This window comes from Prosopis cineraria, unplaced genomic scaffold (assembly GCF_029017545.1).
Source record: "Prosopis cineraria cultivar Desert tree isolate PC_DT_omini unplaced genomic scaffold, ASM2901754v1 PC7, whole genome shotgun sequence".
Classification (NCBI taxonomy): domain Eukaryota; kingdom Viridiplantae; phylum Streptophyta; class Magnoliopsida; order Fabales; family Fabaceae; genus Prosopis; species Prosopis cineraria.
In genome coordinates this window covers 34923703-34943073 of record NW_026555338.1, presented here as the reverse complement: position 1 = coordinate 34943073, position 19371 = coordinate 34923703, and the positions used below count along the sequence as shown (strand labels likewise).

At 35.0% G+C, this 19371-nt stretch overlaps 3 protein-coding genes across 7 annotated transcripts; 1 reads left to right on the top strand and 2 right to left on the bottom strand.

The window, feature by feature from the left end:
- Positions 1 to 5172: 5172 nt before the first annotated feature.
- LOC129316143 (uncharacterized protein At4g28440) lies at positions 5173 to 6575 on the top strand. The gene is made up of 2 exons (XM_054960421.1): positions 5173 to 5563; positions 6195 to 6575. The coding sequence occupies exons 1-2, from the start codon at positions 5320 to 5322 to the stop codon at positions 6383 to 6385; spliced, it is 435 nt and encodes a 144-aa protein (XP_054816396.1). The 5' UTR covers positions 5173 to 5319; the 3' UTR covers positions 6386 to 6575.
- A 359-nt stretch (positions 6576 to 6934) lies between these two features.
- LOC129316144 (protein NUCLEAR FUSION DEFECTIVE 6, mitochondrial-like) lies at positions 6935 to 10656 on the bottom strand. 5 transcript variants are annotated; one of them, XM_054960427.1, is made up of 4 exons: positions 10327 to 10654; positions 9907 to 10028; positions 8854 to 8907; positions 6935 to 7151 (listed from the first exon to the last, which is right to left on the bottom strand). In XM_054960427.1, exons 1-3 carry the CDS (start codon positions 10467 to 10469, stop codon positions 8900 to 8902), a joined length of 273 nt encoding a protein of 90 aa, XP_054816402.1. In that variant the 5' UTR covers positions 10470 to 10654; the 3' UTR covers positions 6935 to 7151; positions 8854 to 8899. The 5 variants fall into 5 exon arrangements, with proteins under 5 accessions (XP_054816402.1, XP_054816401.1, XP_054816398.1 ...); XM_054960424.1 differs by lacking the exon at positions 6935 to 7151 and adding an exon at positions 8290 to 8621 and having other exon boundaries at positions 10327 to 10650; XM_054960426.1 differs by lacking the exon at positions 8854 to 8907 and having other exon boundaries at positions 10327 to 10647.
- Positions 10657 to 14185: 3529 nt separating this feature from the next.
- On the bottom strand, positions 14186 to 17929 carry LOC129315126 (probable transcription factor GLK1). Its single transcript, XM_054958676.1, has 6 exons — positions 17171 to 17929; positions 16730 to 16870; positions 16073 to 16417; positions 15464 to 15520; positions 15130 to 15246; positions 14186 to 14567 (listed from the first exon to the last, which is right to left on the bottom strand). Exons 1-6 carry the CDS (start codon positions 17648 to 17650, stop codon positions 14418 to 14420), a joined length of 1290 nt encoding a protein of 429 aa, XP_054814651.1. The 5' UTR covers positions 17651 to 17929; the 3' UTR covers positions 14186 to 14417.
- Between the last annotated feature and the right edge of the window lie 1442 nt (positions 17930 to 19371).

The window sequence follows — 19371 nt, the reverse complement described above, 5'->3', positions numbered from 1 at the left end:
GTCCCCTGTCCTCTTCAATAGTAAGGCTATTTTAAATGTGTGTGTATAATGCCATCTAAATATATTAAAAACTAAATTATAATATTTAAACCAAACATTGACATATGTATGTGTGTGCGTGTGAAACAAATTACCAACAGACACAATTTTACAGCAATAAAAATGCTTCCTATTAATAGTGTAAATTTATTGAATATAAAGATATTCATGAACACTAGTGTAGCTTCTTCATGTAGCAATAAAATGTTTCCTATCGAGTTATTATGTAGAAAAGTTGTACAGCCACATCCAAGAGGTAGAGTATAACATATTAAAATTAAAAAATACATAATCAAAATATAAAATCTACTTACTTGTATGTTTATATATATAATCAGAACAAGAACACTATTAATAGCAAAATATATAAACATTTTCAAATAGTGGATTATCAAAAGCAGGACATAAAAGTTCATCATATGACTTTACGAAATGTTGAGGTACTAATTAACTATAACCTCCTAAATATTGACAAATGCAATACAAGCTCACTCTATGGCTTTACAAAAAATAATATTGAGGCACTATCTACATTTCCAAAATATTAACAAAAGAAAGACTTAAAATACATACTACTACACATTTATATAAATGAAGTAGTATGTAGTTTTACATAGCCCATGGTCCTACAAAGCAATCCATATAGAAGTCCTATAGAGCTAAATATATAAAGGTCCTACACATTATTCAAGAAGGCTACGCACCCAAGCAGTCATCTCGTCTTCAAGAATTAGTGTGAAAGCAACCACTAGTGATGGAGACTCAGTAATTTTCATATGAGCCTTGTTTATCCCACCCCATGTGGTCCTTGTACTCTTATAAGTTGCTTATATATTTCCTCTACTCTGTCTAAATCAATAGGACCAATCCTTCTTGACTCTTTCACATTTCAGCAAATTCCTTACATAAATTCTTTAAGAATTTCATCATTGAGTGGTCTATATGAGAAGATGAATCCTTTATAGCTTCAGCAAGGACCTCTATAATATCATGACTGCTCCTTCGCTTTCATTTTTTAGATGACTGGACCTCAGTTGACTGCGCAGGTTGTTGCTCAGATGCATTAACATTTGTATTTGTGTTAATTCCTTGTTCAACATTGATCTTATATCAATTCTATAATCCTCTTCATCATCTTCAGCAAGAGATGAAGGCATCGAGGTAGTCATTCCAATTGCACACAATCCTTACCCCATGTATATGTTAGATCTTTAAAGTGAGGTAAGCATTTATTCTTAAAATTTTCAGCTTGCTTCTTAACCTGAAAATGAAGAATAAATGGTTCTATATATATACATATATTAAATAAAATAAAATAAAAATAATACTAGAACATATAAAATCTAACTTTATATAACAGTGACTCTATCACCTTCACATATTTAGCCCATACATGATCTTCAGCTGTCACACACTTCTTTTCAGTATCCCACTAAAGCCAGAAGTGTTTTTATTATTCACCATATTATATACAACTTGCCATGACTTCTTAAATGTTTTTTAACCTTGAAGCAATATGAGGGTTAGCAAGCAATCCATAACCTAGAGCCTTTGCCTCCAGCATCTCCTCTAGCCTATTCAAATATCCCGTACTAAATCCTATATTCGCAACAAACTTCCTATCAATTTTAATTGGGCCAAGCATTCAACAAGCATGCTGTCTCTTGAACTGTCCAAACATGCTTGTTACCCTTACTAATATCTTCTAGTGTTTCCATTCTATGTAATAAAAAGTGAGAAAAGAGTAATAAGAGTCTAAAAGATCCCAACTCATAAAAGATTTTAATATATAAAATATAAAATCATGCAAATGTACTGGACATACTAATACAAATAAATTAAAATCATATTAGCTAAAACATTAAAAGTCATTTCATTGAACAATTCATACTAGCCAAAGGCTTTATCTATTAATCCTACGAGCTATAAATGTATTAAACATTTCATTAGCCATGTTTCCCGAAAAGCACTCCAAACATTTGATAGTTCCATGGTTGAGATGGGATTGATGTCTATTTGGGGATTCAGTGAGTCAATTGCATCAAAATTCAGCCTCAATAAGGTCGTCTACATTGTCTCGCATAATGAGATTATGCAAGAGGCAATAAGCAAGTATATATCGATTTTGAGTTCGAATGGGATAATATGAAGGACTCCTTAATATTGCCCAACGCATCTTCAGATCCCAAATGCCCTTTCAATGACATTCCTGGCAGATGAATGTCGCATATTAAAACACTCTTGTGGAGATTCAGGATGTCTTCCATCACGTCAATCGCTTAAGTGATAACCGTTGTCCTCTGTATGGGGCAAGAAAGCTTTCATAATTTGTATACCCTGCATCAATACTGCGATAATAATTTCCCTTTGCCAAATTTAGCACCAGTATTAACGGCTCGTATGAGGAATAAATGTTTATTCTAATACTCTTATATTGTTGAAAATATATTAAATTCTCTTTAGAAGCACACATAACTGTTGTATCTATCTAAATTGCATTACTGGGACTGAGCTCATTATGTGGTTCCAATCCAGGAGAAAGCCACGATAACATTAGAGAGTGACTTATGGTATAAACATGTCTCTTTTATTTTAATTTACGTTTATATGTGTTATCTTCCAATATTAGGGCTTTTTGTTATTGTAATTATAAAATTATAAAATGAACATGTTTTCAAACTATTTGTACAATTTGGATTGACTTATCTTAAATAATTTTAATATTTGGTTTACTTTGAATTTGTTATAATGGCATGATTATAATGCAAATAACTAGCTTGTATTGAAAATTTATTAAATTGCTTATTTTACTTGTTGGGAGTATAAGGATGGACAAATGTGATTTAGCCTAATGGCATGTGGGAGGTAAAAATTTATCTATAATGCTATAGTTGTGAATTGAAGCCAATTATAAAATATTTTATATTGAAATTATTGATATAAAAATGTGTTGGTGTCTAGTGCTATATATAGCCACACTAAACATTATGTCAACAAGCATTTTTACGAACATTCATGCATAATCATAAAGCAGCCCAACATTGTATGAAGGATGAATTGCTGTTGGTCTTCATTCCATAATTGTGCCCAACCAAAACAAGCTTATAGCATCCACTGCAATTTTATAATGATTCAAAATAAAACACCCACTACAATATTATAATAATTTCACAATAGTATAAAGCACCAACTAAAATATTATAATAATATTATAATATTATATGCACCCACTTTTTTGTAGATCAAAAGAGTTGATCGCAGCAAACTGACGTGAAGAACCATATGAAGTGAATAAAGAATGACTTGATGAATAGCTATAGTTGTTGTCAGCATATTACTGTGCAGTAGGAATTGATGGCAACAAACTATTGTGTAGAGTAAATCAGATAAAGATTTGCAAGCAACTTTTGTTCAATTCGGCATTAGCATATTAAGTAGAGAAAATCAAATAAAGCAGATTTTGCACATATGAAGTAGAAAAATCAAAGCTGACCATGAGGATAGATTGTATTAAATAGAGAACACTCACCCACAAGCAAATTTGGCAAGCGTGATTCTCTCCAAAAAATTTTGCACATAGGGTTTCTTTTTCTGTGCGATTCTTCATATATTTGGAGAAAAAAAAGATAATCTAGTCATAATAAAAATTATAAGGGCAATAATGTCTTTTAAAACCCATTACAAGAGGCCCGCATCCCCTTTCACTGGGTCTTACTATGTAATCCCATTGCAGTCATTTAAGGAATGTTGTTTACATCTTGCAATTCTGTTTACATTAATGAGTGCCAACCAATCGCTATGAATTCATGAAATTATCAATCTCAACATTCTCGGGTTTCCATTCCCATTCATTCATGTCAGTTGAATGTAGGTTTCTGTGATAGACCTGGAATTTTGGTTCTTGTCTGTTCTTAAATGAAAGCATACAGAGACGATGATAGCTCATTTCCTAGTTGTTTCCCGTCTCATATCCTCCGTCATTGTATCCCAGAATTCGAGGTCATTAGAAACGTATCAGTGAGAGGCCTTGGTCAAGTTAAACGATATTAGTGAACGAATAATTTTTATTTTTTATTTTTTTTGCCAGAAGGGAACGAATACATTTCAGCTAGCAAATTTCAAATAGAACAATCCTTGTTTCTAATTACTAATAACTCTTTTTCTTTTTTGGTCCAATGAACTACTAATAACCTGGAACAGTCGAAAGTTCGAAACACAGATCATATGCGTGCTGTAATTGATTTTTATGAATAAGTAATCAGATTTCAACATTTTTGTATTTCATATTTTTATTATTAAGCTGTAAACTTGTAATCGCGTATTTCATACAATTGTCAATATTACTATTCAATTTTGACCCTGGAACTGGCCCGAAAGAAAATACTTTCGAAAAAAAAATCTAATTTGGTTAATCTCTCTCTCTCTTTTTTTCAGTGAGTCACACATACATGTACATATATCCTAACGCCTGCATTGAACGACATTAAGTATAGGTTTAAACGTTAAACAGGTGACCTCCTTCACAACGAGGAAAGGTTTTGTGTTGTTAGATTCAAAGATTTTTAGCTTTCGTTTCGTCACTTGTCTTAAAAAATAAAAAGAAGAAGAAGAAGGAAAGAAAGAAAATAATCCTTGATGTTGGTCGGCGACCCCGAAAAACACTATTATTACTGCCAAAAAGTGGCGCACCCTTTGTTTAATTGAAAATCCTAGTTATGAACAATACATCTGTTTAATTGTATAGTATCTAGAGTCAGTAATTTGAATATTGTCTATATTTTTTAAGTATTTCAAAAATTATATTTTTTATAATAACAATAGTAATTAAGAAAAATTGAAATTGGCTTAAAAACAAAATAAAAAGGGATAACAATCCGGATACTCTATTAGCTTGAATTTGAATAAGCGTGAAAGCTTGAGTGATTTTAGGATCAGACTTAATTGTACCATTTTTTGTATGTTCAAGTTTATTTGAGCCAATTCAAATAACTCTGACTTGGTTGAATTACAGATTCTAATAATATCAATATTGATATATAAAAATTTGAAAAAAGAAACATAATGTTGATGGTTTTTGGGTAGTACGATGGGCCTCAGGCTACTTGGACATATATGGTATGGGTATTGGGTGGCTGGAACCGCCCACTAATTTCCGCTCAGGAAATGAATCAAAATTCCCAAATCCGAAGACAGAGGCACTAGGGTTAGGGTTTTACTTTGAAGCCTTCGATCGATCAATCGATTTCATCCTCAGTCTCTAGAATCTTGTTGCTTGAAACCATGGCAACGCCTGCTACAGCAAAGAGAAAGCCAGTGTTCATCAAGGTGGACCAGCTAAAACCCGGCACAAATGGCCACACGTTGACCGTGAAGGTAATCAGCTCTAATCCAGTGAAGACTGTCAACAACAAAGGTAGTCGATCGTCAATAGTCCTTGGTCGGCCCGTTCGTCCCACTCTCATCGCTGAGTGTCTTGTAGGTGATGAGACTGGCACCATCATTTTCACAGCTCGTAACGAACAGGGTATGTTAACGTGTTAAAGTTTGATTATCATTGAATTATTCTCATGAGTTCAGTTCGATTCGTTTGAAAGGTTACATCAAGATTTAGGAGTGTTTTAATTGCCTGGATTATGATTACTCGCTAAAACCTACTAGATATGCCCTGAGAAATGCTCAAGACTGGGCCGTCGTATTTTTACTCCGCCCAACAGAATCACCAGTGTTGTGTCGTTTTATTCTTTTCATGCCTGTGTGTCATTTTTCTGCATTTTACACTGTTCATTAAGTTATTGTAGTCGCAGGAAGCATCATGTTGTAGTAATGTTTAGTCGTCTTTGCCAATGATGGAAATTGGAACTTGTGCTGCAATTAGCGTTTTTCCGAGTTAAAAAAAAAAAAAAGAACATGGGTGGAATCATGCATTATTAGCCTCTGTTGTTAAGATATAATATTCGGGGAGTCTTTCGAGATCTCAGTCTCAGATATGTCAGTTGTGTAATCCTGCGATCTCTGGAACAAATAGTTTCATTGATAGCTCGTATTTCTTCGTATACTCTTTGCTAAATGCAAACTTTTCTACTTTCGTTAGAAAATATGGTATATGTTCAATCTACATGTTGCAGAATGATCATTAACTCGTGACTTTCGTACAGTGGATATTATGAAGCCAGGCTCCACCTTGATTTTGCGAAACGCAAAGATTGACATGTTCAAGGGATCTATGAGGCTTGCGGTTGATAAATGGGGGCGTGTTGAAGTAACTGAGCCTGCAAAATTTGAGGTTAAAGAGGATAACAATCTGTCTTTGGTTGAATATGAATTAGTGAATGTTGTTGAGGAGTGACTTTAGGGTCTGGAAGCGAATGCTTTGTAGTAAGGAGAGTTTCTATCTTTTTTACGTGACATTGAACAATTAACTGCAGCCTGCTGTGCAGAGCAGTATTCATGTGGTACAGCCTTGATTGATTTAGTCTAAAAAGTTGCTGTACTAAAATCAAAATTTTTATCGAAGGGTGCAAATACAGTTTTGATTAGTCATGGTGCCTGTGTTTAACATCCTCGATTGAGTTGGTCTAAGAGGCTAATGTTACCATGCAAAATGAAAGATTTTTTAACCCTGCAGATTCATTGACATTTTAATTTGAGGGCACATTCCATGTGATTTACGAGAGATTGATGACAGATTTCATCCTATATATAACTGTGAACCCATAGTGGCGGAGTCCAATAATAGCAGGTACGTTGTTGCGTCATTGGCTTGCATCCTCACTCTTTGAGAGGTAAATCAATGCATTCTTATCGGTTGACAACAGAGCTCTTTATTATGAGGCAATGGCCAATTTCCATAGTTAGTTCAGTTTTTACGCATTTTGTGAAATTTGGGAGGAATAAGGAATAAAAGCAGGGAAGGATGACCATTTATAAGAACATGTAAATCTCGTACAAAAGTGAGAAACTAAGAAAACCAGCATGAGACTTTGGTTAATCCCGAGGTCCACTGGGGGCGAACCAAGTTGTAAACCCAACGTCAGGCAATTTTTGAAATGAAGGTGCCGAAAGCATAGTTCTCCAACTCCGGGCCAGAGTTGCGTTTAGGGAAGGTCACAGATCTGAATAAACAAAACACTAGATTAGATTTTCAAAGAGGCGTGAGGCAGAGGCAAAACCTGAAGTTAAAGAGTTCAAATATACAAAGCTCAGAACCATCCCACTTTGAGAAAGGAAATCAAGCAAATCAGGTTAGACTTAGAAGGCAGAACCCATCGCTGACCCCTTTATAGAGGAAGATAACATGTCATAAATAACCAAATGACGAAGTTAACAAATAGTGCCGACCAAGCAAAAAAGATCTCGTGAAGAAATGCCTTCAACCTCAACCATAAGTCTACATCGCCGACTTATTGAATCGAAGTAATTGATGAAAAGAAAGCATTTCAGGCATGAATCTCGTATCAGTAACAAGGGTTGACTGTCAAATAGGCATTTCACTAGTAAATGTTATTCCTACTTCGGCCGGCACCATATTTCTCACCTCTGCAATTCAAAGATTTCATTTTCACTACATACTTCTCAAATATGACATTCATTAAAAATCTTTGCCTGATTCAACGAGAATTCAGGATAAGTTAAAAAGAAACTTAATAAATATTCAATACTTTGCAACACATTTTTCCTCTTATTCAGTTATTTGCCCAAGTTCTAAACTCTGAGCGCCATGGACGGCATGGATAAAAGTAGCAACATTTATGCATCAGAAATAGAGAAAAATACAACTGGTGTAAGCGTCAAGTATCATAGTCCAATTTACTCATCTTGCCCCTCCAATGGCTCAGTCAAAACTCCTAATTTTTCAGCGGTGACGGTTTCAAAACTCTGATTTGTACATAATAGATTGCTTGAATCTTCTGAACACTTATCACACATCATCATTGCAATCTGATTAAACAAAATTCATCAGTATAACCTTTCGTTATCTATTGCCCTCAGCATGCAAGAAAATCAAGGAAACGGCATGGATTTGAATCAAAAGAGTAATTATGAAATGTTTTGACCAACAGCACAATCACGCTACACAGAAGTGTGGCTTGAATATTTAATGTATAAAGAACGTTCCACTGACAATAATGAACATGGCACAAACCAATGAATCATTTCATATATACATTACAGAAGTGGCGATTCTATCTTGCTGTTCCATCAGACATTCCCACATATATTGACAAATTTTTCACATGATGTCAGCCGCTCTTCAGTTAAAATGTAGCCATTTTATTTTTCATAATTCCTCACATTTGTACTCTACAAGCGTAAATACTTTTGAACAATATAACTGAAACATAGAGAGATTATTATATTCTATCGCGCAATATAAGCTAGGAATATAATGCATCCATTCAAGCTGCCAAATCAGTAAAAATTTGGAGAGCACATAAATTGCTCTAAATAATTTTTAAGCCGTGGTTATAGGTATCTAGCAATTCTTCCTAATGATCTAGAAAAATTTGTTTAAAACCCAACACTCCAAAGAAGTCCATATCATCCATCTTTGCTTCTTGATCTTCATCTAGTCTTCTGTAGGCCTACAAACAAAAGGAGGAGTGTGTGTGGCTTTACTAAAAGCTTTAGATGCAGGAGCCGGGAATACTTAAGATATAGTCCATCAAATTGATGCAGCGGATTAAGTAATATCATAAACATGTGTTCAAGAATCAATATGCAAAAGGCCTCCTTCATTATGTATATCAATAGCATTTATATCATTTCTCGCCAGACTCTGGTAAGTTTAACCCAAGGATTGAAAGAAACACTAACCTGAAGTTTAAATTGAAGAAAGAACATCAAGGAATCCTACAGATGTTTAGCTACCTAATTCAAAAGTAAAATCCAATCATCAGGCAACCTACTAGGAGAACTACCATCTTCAGTGCACGTGAGCAAAATATGCCTGCAATACTAAAAACTTTTGCTCCAGTAATCCTAGCAGCCCAATGAAAAAGAATAAACAAGCTTATCTTGTCAAAGCAATCATACAATTAAAATTGACTAAGACTAGTGACCCAAATAGTCGAACAGTGGGGCCACATTACATAATCTCTTTGCTCCAAATTTTATATTGAGTTGAAGAGTAGGGGGATCTTAATTTTAATTCTTGATCCAGAAAATCATCTTCTCGATTAAGTCTCCATAGAGTTCCAACCATCATGGGCATCCATACTAAATCTACACCAAAATGGGAACAAAAATATGTTTTGCAAGTCATCCATCGAAGACTGCAGTCTGCAGACTCTTATTGTTACTTTAAAGCACAAAATATTAAAAAAGAGAAGTCAGTGGATTAAGCTTCAAGTTAGAAGCATGCTTCATTTTAAGGAGCGACAATTTCCTATCAACCTTCCCTTCCCCACCCATTATGAAAATGAATATATATAAGTTGGCCAAGATAATCTAGAATGAATATCAAACCATTGACATTGAATCTCTAGCAGTAAATGAAATACCGCACCTCAGTCGCTTAGATGATAAACATTAATATATATATATATATATATATATTATAAAATTAGAATCCCTAATGCCTGTTCCAAACTTTACAAACCAGGTTGTGTGGTTTTTACATTGTTTTCCTTTTTTTCATGTCAACTTTTCCTATTTTAAAATTATTAAAAAAAATTGGAAATCACTTGCAAATGCAAGAAGGTTACTCTAGCTCTTAATAAAAATCGAAATAAGTAAAGGATGATGTTATCAACTCAATAAGTCAAGCTAATCACGACCACATTAACTACCTTTCACATTTTAACCTCATGAACGAAATAATCACTCACAAAGGAACACAATCATTGATATCAACGGTATGGAATTTACCTTCAGGAAGCCACCCACAACTGCGGCGAGAGATGGAGAGCATTGAAGTCATCAGTGCAGAAGCAGTTACCGTATGATATGGCAGCATGGATTCCGCACAGAAACTCAATTCAACAGGACACCTAATTTAAGTAAATATAAGAACTTCCATCCATAAATTTGTCATGCAAAACGCTCTAGGCATTATAGTGTGAGAAAGACGCATAAACCATTCAGTTTTAAAGACCCGACCCTTACTATCATTAAGAAGATTCAAACGTCAAGGTAATAATCTACCACCCTGTTGCAAGGATTCAAAGTACATTTTATTTTTCTAAAGAAAAACATGGGGAGAAAAATCCAAAGGCTTCAATTTTTAATTTTTATGTGGCTTGCATTTTCTCCTAGACCAGAAAATAGTAGCAATGTTATGCAGGTTACCTGACCGTGGAATGGGATAGAGGTTTTCGGGAGGGGAGGCGGAATGGAGAACGAGTCGCTCTCGCTTCCGACGCAATACGAAAAGCGGAGGAGCGAGACGAGTAAGAACGGAAGAATGACCTAACGGCAGCAGAGGAGGCCATTTTGTGATCGGAAAGGATAGCTGATGCTTTGCTTCAGGAATGGCTAGGGTTTTTGGGGTAATGTTCCGCCGCGTAGGAAGCTAAAACCCTGCGTGAGTGTTTGGCTACAGGGCTTAGGAATTCCTGGCCCGGAAAAGATTACCACCGGGTCTATTTCGGTTCGGGTCGGACTATGCGGAAAGATCCAGAAGTCGTTTTCAAGCCCGCCATCTTCGGTGTCCGTGTCCCAAACGCCTCTCTGAGCTTCAATGGTTGTACGGCTCCATTTCTGCCTCCTCGTACTCCTCCCCCCTGTTTGTTCTTGTTTTCATACATTGTCTCAGCTGTGTTTTTGAGGAAAAAGGGGCTTCGGTATTCAAGGTACACCAATCTTTTCATTTGTTCCCCAAAAATATTCAATGCTTCTTGTTTTACCAGTTTCAAGTCCTTCTCGTACTGATTCGTTTTCCTAATTTCAATTTTTGAATAAGATTGGAATAACTGATAATCTCAGTTCCAAATGTTGGAGTTCATCTATCGCATAATATTCGCACTGCTGAGGGCGGAGAAACTTAAAAGAGGGCTTTGAGGATCCTGAGGAACAGAGAAGTCCTCTAAAATAGTTATTGAAATGCCAATCCACAATCTATCTGTCTCTTAATCAATTCAATGTTTCTTCAACTAGATCAAGGCATATAGTAGAAATGTGACTAAAATAGCGTCAAATGATCAAGCAAAATAACATTAACCTCATACACGAGACCATTCATCTGCAGGATGGGATCAAGACTCAGAGCTGGTTGCCATTCCGGCTGCCGCTTCAATGTTAAATCCTCATATATGACTGCAAAGATGTTTCGAACATATCAAACATCATCTCAAAGTTGAACGTAGATTCTATTTCAGAACAGGAAAAGGTGGACCTATCCTTTTGACTCTCCAGATATTCTTGTTGGCGCCTGAGGTAAAATTTAAGATGGGGCGCCATTGTCAGCACAGGGCAAAAGTAAATCTTGGATGAGAAGTGATTAAAATTTAGAAGAGAAACACCGAAGCAGGAAACAGTTAAGAAACAAAGAAATGGAGGTCGTGCTGCAAAACATCAAAATGGAGGGGAGTATACTATTTTTATATTAATTTATTTGGTTTTGTTAAATGGAAGAAGAAGAGTGATCTTTTTAATAATTTTTTGTTTAGTTCAAAAATATAGAGAAAGAGAGATAATAATTAATTTATTATTATATTTACATATAATTTTTTTTTATACTTTCTCTCATGTAAATCTATTTTATATCCAAACACAAATTACATCATTTTTAAAAAATTACTTTAATCTTAACATATTGTTTATACATGTTTTTATTTAAAAAATTGCGAACTACTTTAATCTTAATATATTTTTTATATATGCATTAAAAAATTGATGCATGTTTTTATTTAAAAAATGTTCAACTTGGGTATGGCCTGACTGCCACCGTGCTGTTTGTCTATCGGCTTCATACCCAACTCAAAATTCATATTTGCCATCATTGTATTAGAGCAACATATAACCAATGGGCAATTTAAAACCCTGGCAAGTGAAATCTAAGATCTAGTGATAGAGAAAATAAAGAGTGAGGGTGTGGCTTACTGTGGGAAAAGGAGGAGGAGAAATGGAAGTAATGAAGGAAGGAGGGATAAGAGAACGATGAAGGAGGCAATGTACTTTTTAAAAAAAAAAAAAAAATAGTCATGGAATATGGCAAAATTAATGCCAGTAGATTAGCCAACAAATTTGGCTTCCTTCCCAAAAAACCTCTCCTTTCCTTCCCTCCAAAACTCCCAACCAAACATGCCGTTAATAACAAATACAGGAGCTCAATTTCAAATTGTTAAAAGGCTGATGGACGTATGTGGAGTTTGTTTGCTGCCCACAATGTCTTTTATTTATTTATCTTTGGAATTTTAAAAAAAGAAAGAAAACAAAATTTGGTAATAAAAGAAAGAAGGAAATTGTATTAGCACCCCACGAACACATTTTCCTGGACTTCACATGGGCGTGGCTCAAATTCAGGAACGCGTTTACAATAGGCCTCATTTAATGAATGGGCCCTCCTACGTGAGTTAAGTCTGGGCTTGTCAGTTTTTTATTTCATAAAAAAATAAAACGTAAATTAGGCTCAACTGTTGCAAAAGGAGAATAATTGTTTTTCCCCTGAATGTAAGAAATTTGATCAACATGAATTCACAACCATCCCATGCGTGTTTAGAATCCGTTTAATAACTGAAAAATAATGAGAATGGAATGGATTAAAGAGATACGAATAAAAATAAACTGGATTAAGTAGGTAAGAATATAAATAAACTAATAAGTTACTTTCTTTCTCATAACAAATATAATAAAACTCAATATCACAGATCACATATGTGAGAATCACTATAAATTACACTCTTGACAAACCTCATAAATCATGCAATTATATTCCAACTTCATGAATTAAATTTTTCTCCCTTCATCATGAACATGGTTAACCCATCTCTCATCCATATTTAGATAATTTTTATTTTTATTTGTAGTTTTTAAATCTGTTTCATTTCCTTCCTTTCCTGTAACCAATAATTCACCCCTTATTGTCTGCATATACAAAGGTAAATAAACTAATAAAGGGATCTTTGAAGAGCTTCTCGGCTTTAATCCTTTAATGAGGGGACTTGGAATTCCATTATTGGGATTTTCAGGAGAATTATGCAAAACTGACTCACAAGTATATTTGATAACTAACTGAGTTCATAAAATTTATTTTGGCCGAAGATTATACATATATCTTTTCTTTTATTTTCGTGTGAATATAGATGTTTCAATTCCTGAGCTACATATTATATTGTTGAAGGATTTCTGTGAAGAACGCATAAAAATATAATCCTAATAAGGCCCAATACTACTTGTCATGTTCAGCAGAGCCTAGAAATTAAACTTGCAATATGCACCAATAATGACATATAGTTATTGGAAAATTAAAGAACACATCAAAGGTCTCTCACATTTTTTTTTTTTAATGTATGCATGACTTGTCCGCCACGGTTATAATCAAAATAATTAAGCGTTTGTTCAAGAGGCATTTATCTCTGGCTTTGCCTACTGCTTCTTACACCGATCCTTTCATGGGGTACGTTGTATATTTGAATGCTTGTTTGTCTCGTATAGTACTCCTTCTGTCTCAAATTATAAAATATTTTTGAATAAAATCTCATATATCAATAAACCTCATTAAATACACTTAACAATTTTATCTTTTTAAAATAAAAATATAAACTTTCAAAAATATTCATCATTTAATATATTGAAAAGAAAAAGGACATCACAAATTAATTATAAATAGAAAAAAGGGTAATATTAAAATTGATGCATTTAATAAAACTTTAATTTACTTAAAGTATCTTATATTTTGGGGTGAAGAAACTTTTTTAAAAATATCATATAATTTAAAACGGAAGAAGTAATAAGTTCACCTTTAGCACTTACGTCCCCCCATCATACTCATGTTCATGATTCTTTGACATCATACAATTAATTCATTTTTTATTTTGCTTAACTTAATTATGTTTCGTCAAATAGGATATTATATTGATTTGGTTCCATGCACATAGACATGGGGGCATATGAAAACTAAGATATCTCAAGTCTCTAAAGTTTTTTTAAACATTTTTTTGAAGTGCTTTTATTGCCTGATCTATCTCTCTCTGAAATAAACTACGACTAACACAAAAATTATTGCTTAATTATCATCACAAATACACAAAAAGGCTAATGAAGAAGAGAACTTTGAAGAAAGAGAGAATCCTCAAAAGTAACTCTCTGAAGCAAATGAGAAGTCGTCGAATTAGGGTTTTGTGGTGGGGCCTTCACACCACAGCTAGTTAGCATGCTCAGCAACAACCCAGCAGGAAGGGGAAAAACCTCTGAGGTAGAGGACATTACTGTTGAAGAGGTCAAGCACAGGAGGGTGGAATTTTTGGAATTCCTTGTCTCTGCAATTCACCCATCACACTGTCAAGCGCTGGAGCTTTAAGCCCAAGAGGAAGTGGCAGCCACGGCTTTGATAAAACATCTCCAATAGCTGCATCTACGCTCTCCTTTGACTGCACACACACGACACGGTATTTCATTCCCCGTGATATAATATATGATTTTGCACACTAAACTGTGTTTTACGTTCAAGCTATAGATTTCTTTCTTAAAAAAAAAAATTGTTTGTTTCATGAGTTAACTGCTCCAACAAGTTTCTGTTACTATTGTGGCTAAATAAGGTATATATGGGAATATGTATAAGGTAAGACAATTTTGCAAGGAAAAAGCTGGAGAAGAGAAACATTGAAAACAAATGCAGAATTACTGGTTTGTTTCTTGTGTTTAGTGGGTAAATCAAACGAAAAAATTGTATAGACGTCGGGTACAAACATGTTTGCTTATTGAGGGAGGAAAGATATTTATCACATGTATGAAACATTACATACCAGTAGGTACAGCTTTATGAGAGACAAGGACATAAAGCTAACGCAATTTTTTTCTGCTATATGGTAGTAAGGTTCAGACTTATGAGATTATATCGACACCTACTTTAATGTTATCACATAAGTTATATGCATTCGGGTGGCAAAATCCAATTATATGAGAATGTACAAGGAGAGAGAAAAAACTCACAGGATGAAAATCAATGAGTGGGCGAGGAGCGGGTTGGCCGGTGGGGACGGCGATGCCAGGATCTACCTTGTACATTACAAGGGGTGGGATACCCGGGACAGGTGGAGAGGGAAATCTCTGCACATACACGGAATTTCTTAATTTGCCATCCTTCCTCTATATATGGCGTGCGAGGCAAGTACGTATTGCTACATATTTTTGAGTAAACATGCTGACAACATTTGTGTGTTTCATCTATATGGTGATTATAATTTGTGAAGGGATAAAAATGAAAAGAAAAGGAAGAAGACAGCCAGAGTGGCTCCAAAAGAGTCAGGAATTAGTAGTCACGTACCGCCGTAGTCAGAGGCTGTGGAAAGCAAGGTGTTCCCGGCGTTAGTGCATTGGTAGCCTGAAATAGTAAACATGAATATATATATATATATATATATTGCCTATAGCCTATTTAGACCCGGAAACTTAATTATATGTGTCCATCGGATTTCAAAATCTAGCTATACGCTTTGTTCTTTTCTGAAATTTCGCACACAAGCCAATTATTTTACTAGTTGCCTTCTTTCAATCAAGCCACCATAAGTGAATCTTGGTATATGTCAAGCAATTTTAGTTTATTAATTTTATTGAAAACTTTAACGTGATCTCAAATTTTTTTTAAAAAAAATTATAGCATGGACAAAAATTTAAAACTGTCAAATTAATCTCCTAATATCTATAACGAGATGGCGTCTATTATGGCTTGAACTTGCCAAATAACTAACGTCTTGCCCCCCTTAATTATTTCATAACCTTTTGTTCTCAAATTTATAAGCTATAGATTTCAATATAAGATTTTCATTCACATGCGAAAAGATAAACCTAAATTTTTGAATAAGGATAAGAGATTAAATACTTAGTGATTAAATTAACAAATTGAAGTTAAAGAATCGGGGTACAAAGTACTAACCGGTTGGTGCCAGTAGGAAGGATCAGGAGGCGGAGGGGCGGGCGAAGCCCAAGCGAGGGGGGGCGGCGGCGAGGGGGAGTGAGGAGGGAGATGCTTAGGCCACAAGGGCATGAAGGAGTGGTCCATGGTGGGATGGCCCCACACATGTAAGGCTCCGAAATGCTGCATTGGCGGCGGCGGCGTCACCGGAGGAAAACCCATGGTCGGTGCTACTGCCAGCCAAGGGCTTCCCTCCCTCTTGCCTCCTCCTCCTCCTCCTCCTATACCGTAACACTGTCTTCTTTTATTCCAGTTCGCTGCTTCTGCTTCACGTGCCAACAGATGTTTCCTGTGGGATCGATATTTCTGCGAAACAAATCTCCACCTCTTAGACTTCTCTCCTTAATTATACCTTCAATTTTATACATACTGGTGTTTATACATTTTAATTATTCCTGTTTTTTTCCCTAAATCTACCCAAAGCAACCAAACAAATTTGCGTATGTTTTAGCAGTAAATTCAAGCTTCCCGTATGAAAATTAAAGAAGTTATGGATGTTTTTTTGGTAGCTTAAATTGAAAAAAAATAATGTTATCATAAGATATTATAAAAAAGCGTCCTTTTTTGGAAGATGCACGCAAGATGAAACCCCAAAAGGGGAAGAAGAAGGGTACGTACTTGAAGATGGCTGGCTATGTTATGGCGAGTGAGACAATCTATTCCCATAATCTCCAAAATTCTCGAAGGCACCGCCTTATCCACTCCTAGTTGCTCCACTGCTTGCACGAATCGCCTGTGCAATTCTGGGGTCCAATCCACCTTTACATCACCCAAGAACAACAAAAAAATTAATTAATTAATTCATAATACGATGATGAAGATTGAAGGAGAAGAAGCGTAATAAATAATAATAGTAATAATAATAAGTCCGTGTTTCTATCTCTTCTCTGCTTATGGCACCCGTGATCTCTTTTGAAACCCAGGCACTTTGTAAAAGCACAATCATTATTAATGAATGAGACAGAGACAGGAGCTTCAGGACTAGCTCAGCTAGCACACGAGCTTCGTCGAAACCTAAGAAAGCGGTTAGGGAGTTACATAGGTTAATTAATTAATTACCTTCACTTTTCTCTTCCCTCGAGAATTCTTCGACTCGGCTGATGATTTTCTTCCCTTATCAACTTCACTCTGCGACGGCTTAACCGCCACGGATTCATCCCTTCGGCTCACTATCTCATCTCCGGAGTTCGACCCCGAACCGGAGCCCGAATCCGAGGACACTTTATCTTCCTCTTCTTTCTTTGTCGACGTAGCTATATTCTGGTCAACTTTAAAGTTTTCCACCGAGAGCGATGACGTGGCCATCTCCGAGTCCTCGCCGGTGCTGAGGGAAAAGTCGGCGAAGATCTCGGGGTCCATCTCCAAATCCGGCAAGACATCTCCGTCGTTGATACCGACAAATATATCGTCGAAGCTGATGCTTTCCAATAAATTCCCATCGGAGAGGTCACCGAACACGTGGGACTCCATCGAGAGCCTCTCCATCTCTCCCTGCCCCTCTTCATCTTTCGTGCTTCCAAGAGGTGACACAGAGAGCATCAATAATCCCAGATTCCCACCTCTAACTAGCAAAACAAATCTCAATCTTCTAACTTACAATTAATTAATTAATTAATAATAAAGCACTCCTCTCAAAATACTCTAAAAAACCCACACATGCTCGCTCAAGAAGTGCAATTTGAATTGAATGAATCTAATGGGATAGGCAAGAGAGAGTAGTATGCGTGGAAGAAACTAATGAAGAGCTCTGGTTGAGAACCACAACTTGGAAGAGTTTTATAGACTCGAGAGAGATTTGCTTTATGTTTTTGTTTGGGAGCGTACTAGTTGCAGTGTGCGTGTGTTGGTGTGCATGTATAAATTATGGGTTTGTGGATGGTCTTTTTTTCGCAAAAGAGTTTTTATTTTTTTGTTGGAAAATTCTGAAAGTGATGGTTTTAATTATTGATACACTATAATTAATAAAGGGATATTAATAACTGAATATATGTCTGAAGCAGCCAGCAATAGTACTGTGAAAACGAAAGGGACGTGTGCCTTACTGTTACTGAGGTTGATGATCAAATAATTGACCGCTGTATTTTTGTGGCTCACTGATGAAGTTTATCCATTCCCGGTCTTATCTTTGTTAATGCTTCCAAATGCTGATGTTGGTAAAACCTATGTTGTCTATTAAATTAATAGTTGCAAGAATTTTGTTATAATCAAAATAAAAAAAAACACTGAATTTAATCCATTCAAATCTCCTAAATATTATTATGTAATAAATATCTAGCTCATTTTTTTGCTTAAAATTTAGAATTTTTTTAAACAGTCTAAAATTTTCATGCTTCTTTTGTACTGTTAAATTTCTTGCCTATTGTTAGTATAAAATCTTTCTCTATTTTCTATGACATTGAGCAACGTAGGAAAAAAATAATATAATAATATAAATTCATTCATGAATAATATACAATACAAACTCATATATCATAATATCAAAATTGTAACACACCAAATTTTTTTTTTTAAATAATTTAACTCAATCATAGTTGGGTTACAGCCACCCAACACATTTTTATATCAATAATTTCAATATAAAATATTTTATAATTGGCTTCAACTCACACACTATAACATTTCAGATAAATTTTTACCTCCCACATGCCATTAGGCTAAATCACATTTGTCCATCCTTATACTCTCAACAAGTAAACTAAATCACATTTGTCCATACTTATACTCCCAAAAAGTAAAATAAACAATTTAGTCAATTTTCAACACAAGCCAGTTATTTGACCTTATAATCATGCCATTTTAATCAATTCAAAGTAAACCTAATATTAAAATTACAGTCATCCAAATTATACCAAAAATAGAAATAGTTTAAAAGGCATGATTACATTTATATATTCATATAATTGACAATAAACAAAAAAAGCCCTAATATTGGCAATATAACACATTATAAATCATAAATTAAATACCCAAAAGAGACAGTGGATCTATACCACTAAGCCTCTGGGACTCCTCCACGTGTCACTCGTGGCTCTTCTCCTGAAAATTGTTAACCACATAATGAGACTCAAAAGTCCCAGTAACCAAAGCCAATTTATGATAGTGTATACAAACAGTTAAGTGTGTGCTTACTAAGTGAGAATTAAAAATAATATAATTCCAACAAATATATGAAATATTACAATACACACAAACAACCATCCTTATATCCCTCCATTAACCTCGAGCCGTAGCCCTCACTCGGTGCTAAATTACCCGGCCAA

What these genes read in the sequence shown, in the direction of transcription:
- LOC129316143 (XM_054960421.1), top strand. Translation starts at nt 5,320, where the DNA reads ATGGCAACGCCTGCTACAGCAAAGAGAAAGCCAGTGTTCATCAAGGTG. An exon ending in CACAGCTCGTAACGAACAGG is followed by an intron (nt 5,564 to 6,194) that starts GTATGTTAACGT and finishes ACTTTCGTACAG; the next exon opens with TGGATATTATGAAGCCAGGC.
- LOC129316144 (XM_054960423.1), bottom strand. Translation starts at nt 10,469, where the DNA reads ATGGCCTCCTCTGCTGCCGTTAGGTCATTCTTCCGTTCTTACTCGTCT. An exon ending in CTATCCCATTCCACGGTCAG is followed by an intron (nt 10,029 to 10,326) that starts GTAACCTGCATA and finishes TACTTAAATTAG; the next exon opens with GTGTCCTGTTGAATTGAGTT. An exon ending in TTGTGGGTGGCTTCCTGAAG is followed by an intron (nt 7,978 to 9,906) that starts GTAAATTCCATA and finishes TTGTTTAATCAG; the next exon opens with ATTGCAATGATGATGTGTGA.
- LOC129315126 (XM_054958676.1), bottom strand. Translation starts at nt 17,650, where the DNA reads ATGCTCTCTGTGTCACCTCTTGGAAGCACGAAAGATGAAGAGGGGCAG. An exon ending in ACATAGCCAGCCATCTTCAA is followed by an intron (nt 16,418 to 16,729) that starts GTACGTACCCTT and finishes TTTGTTTCGCAG; the next exon opens with AAATATCGATCCCACAGGAA. An exon ending in CACTCATTGATTTTCATCCT is followed by an intron (nt 14,568 to 15,129) that starts GTGAGTTTTTTC and finishes GTGTGTGTGCAG; the next exon opens with TCAAAGGAGAGCGTAGATGC.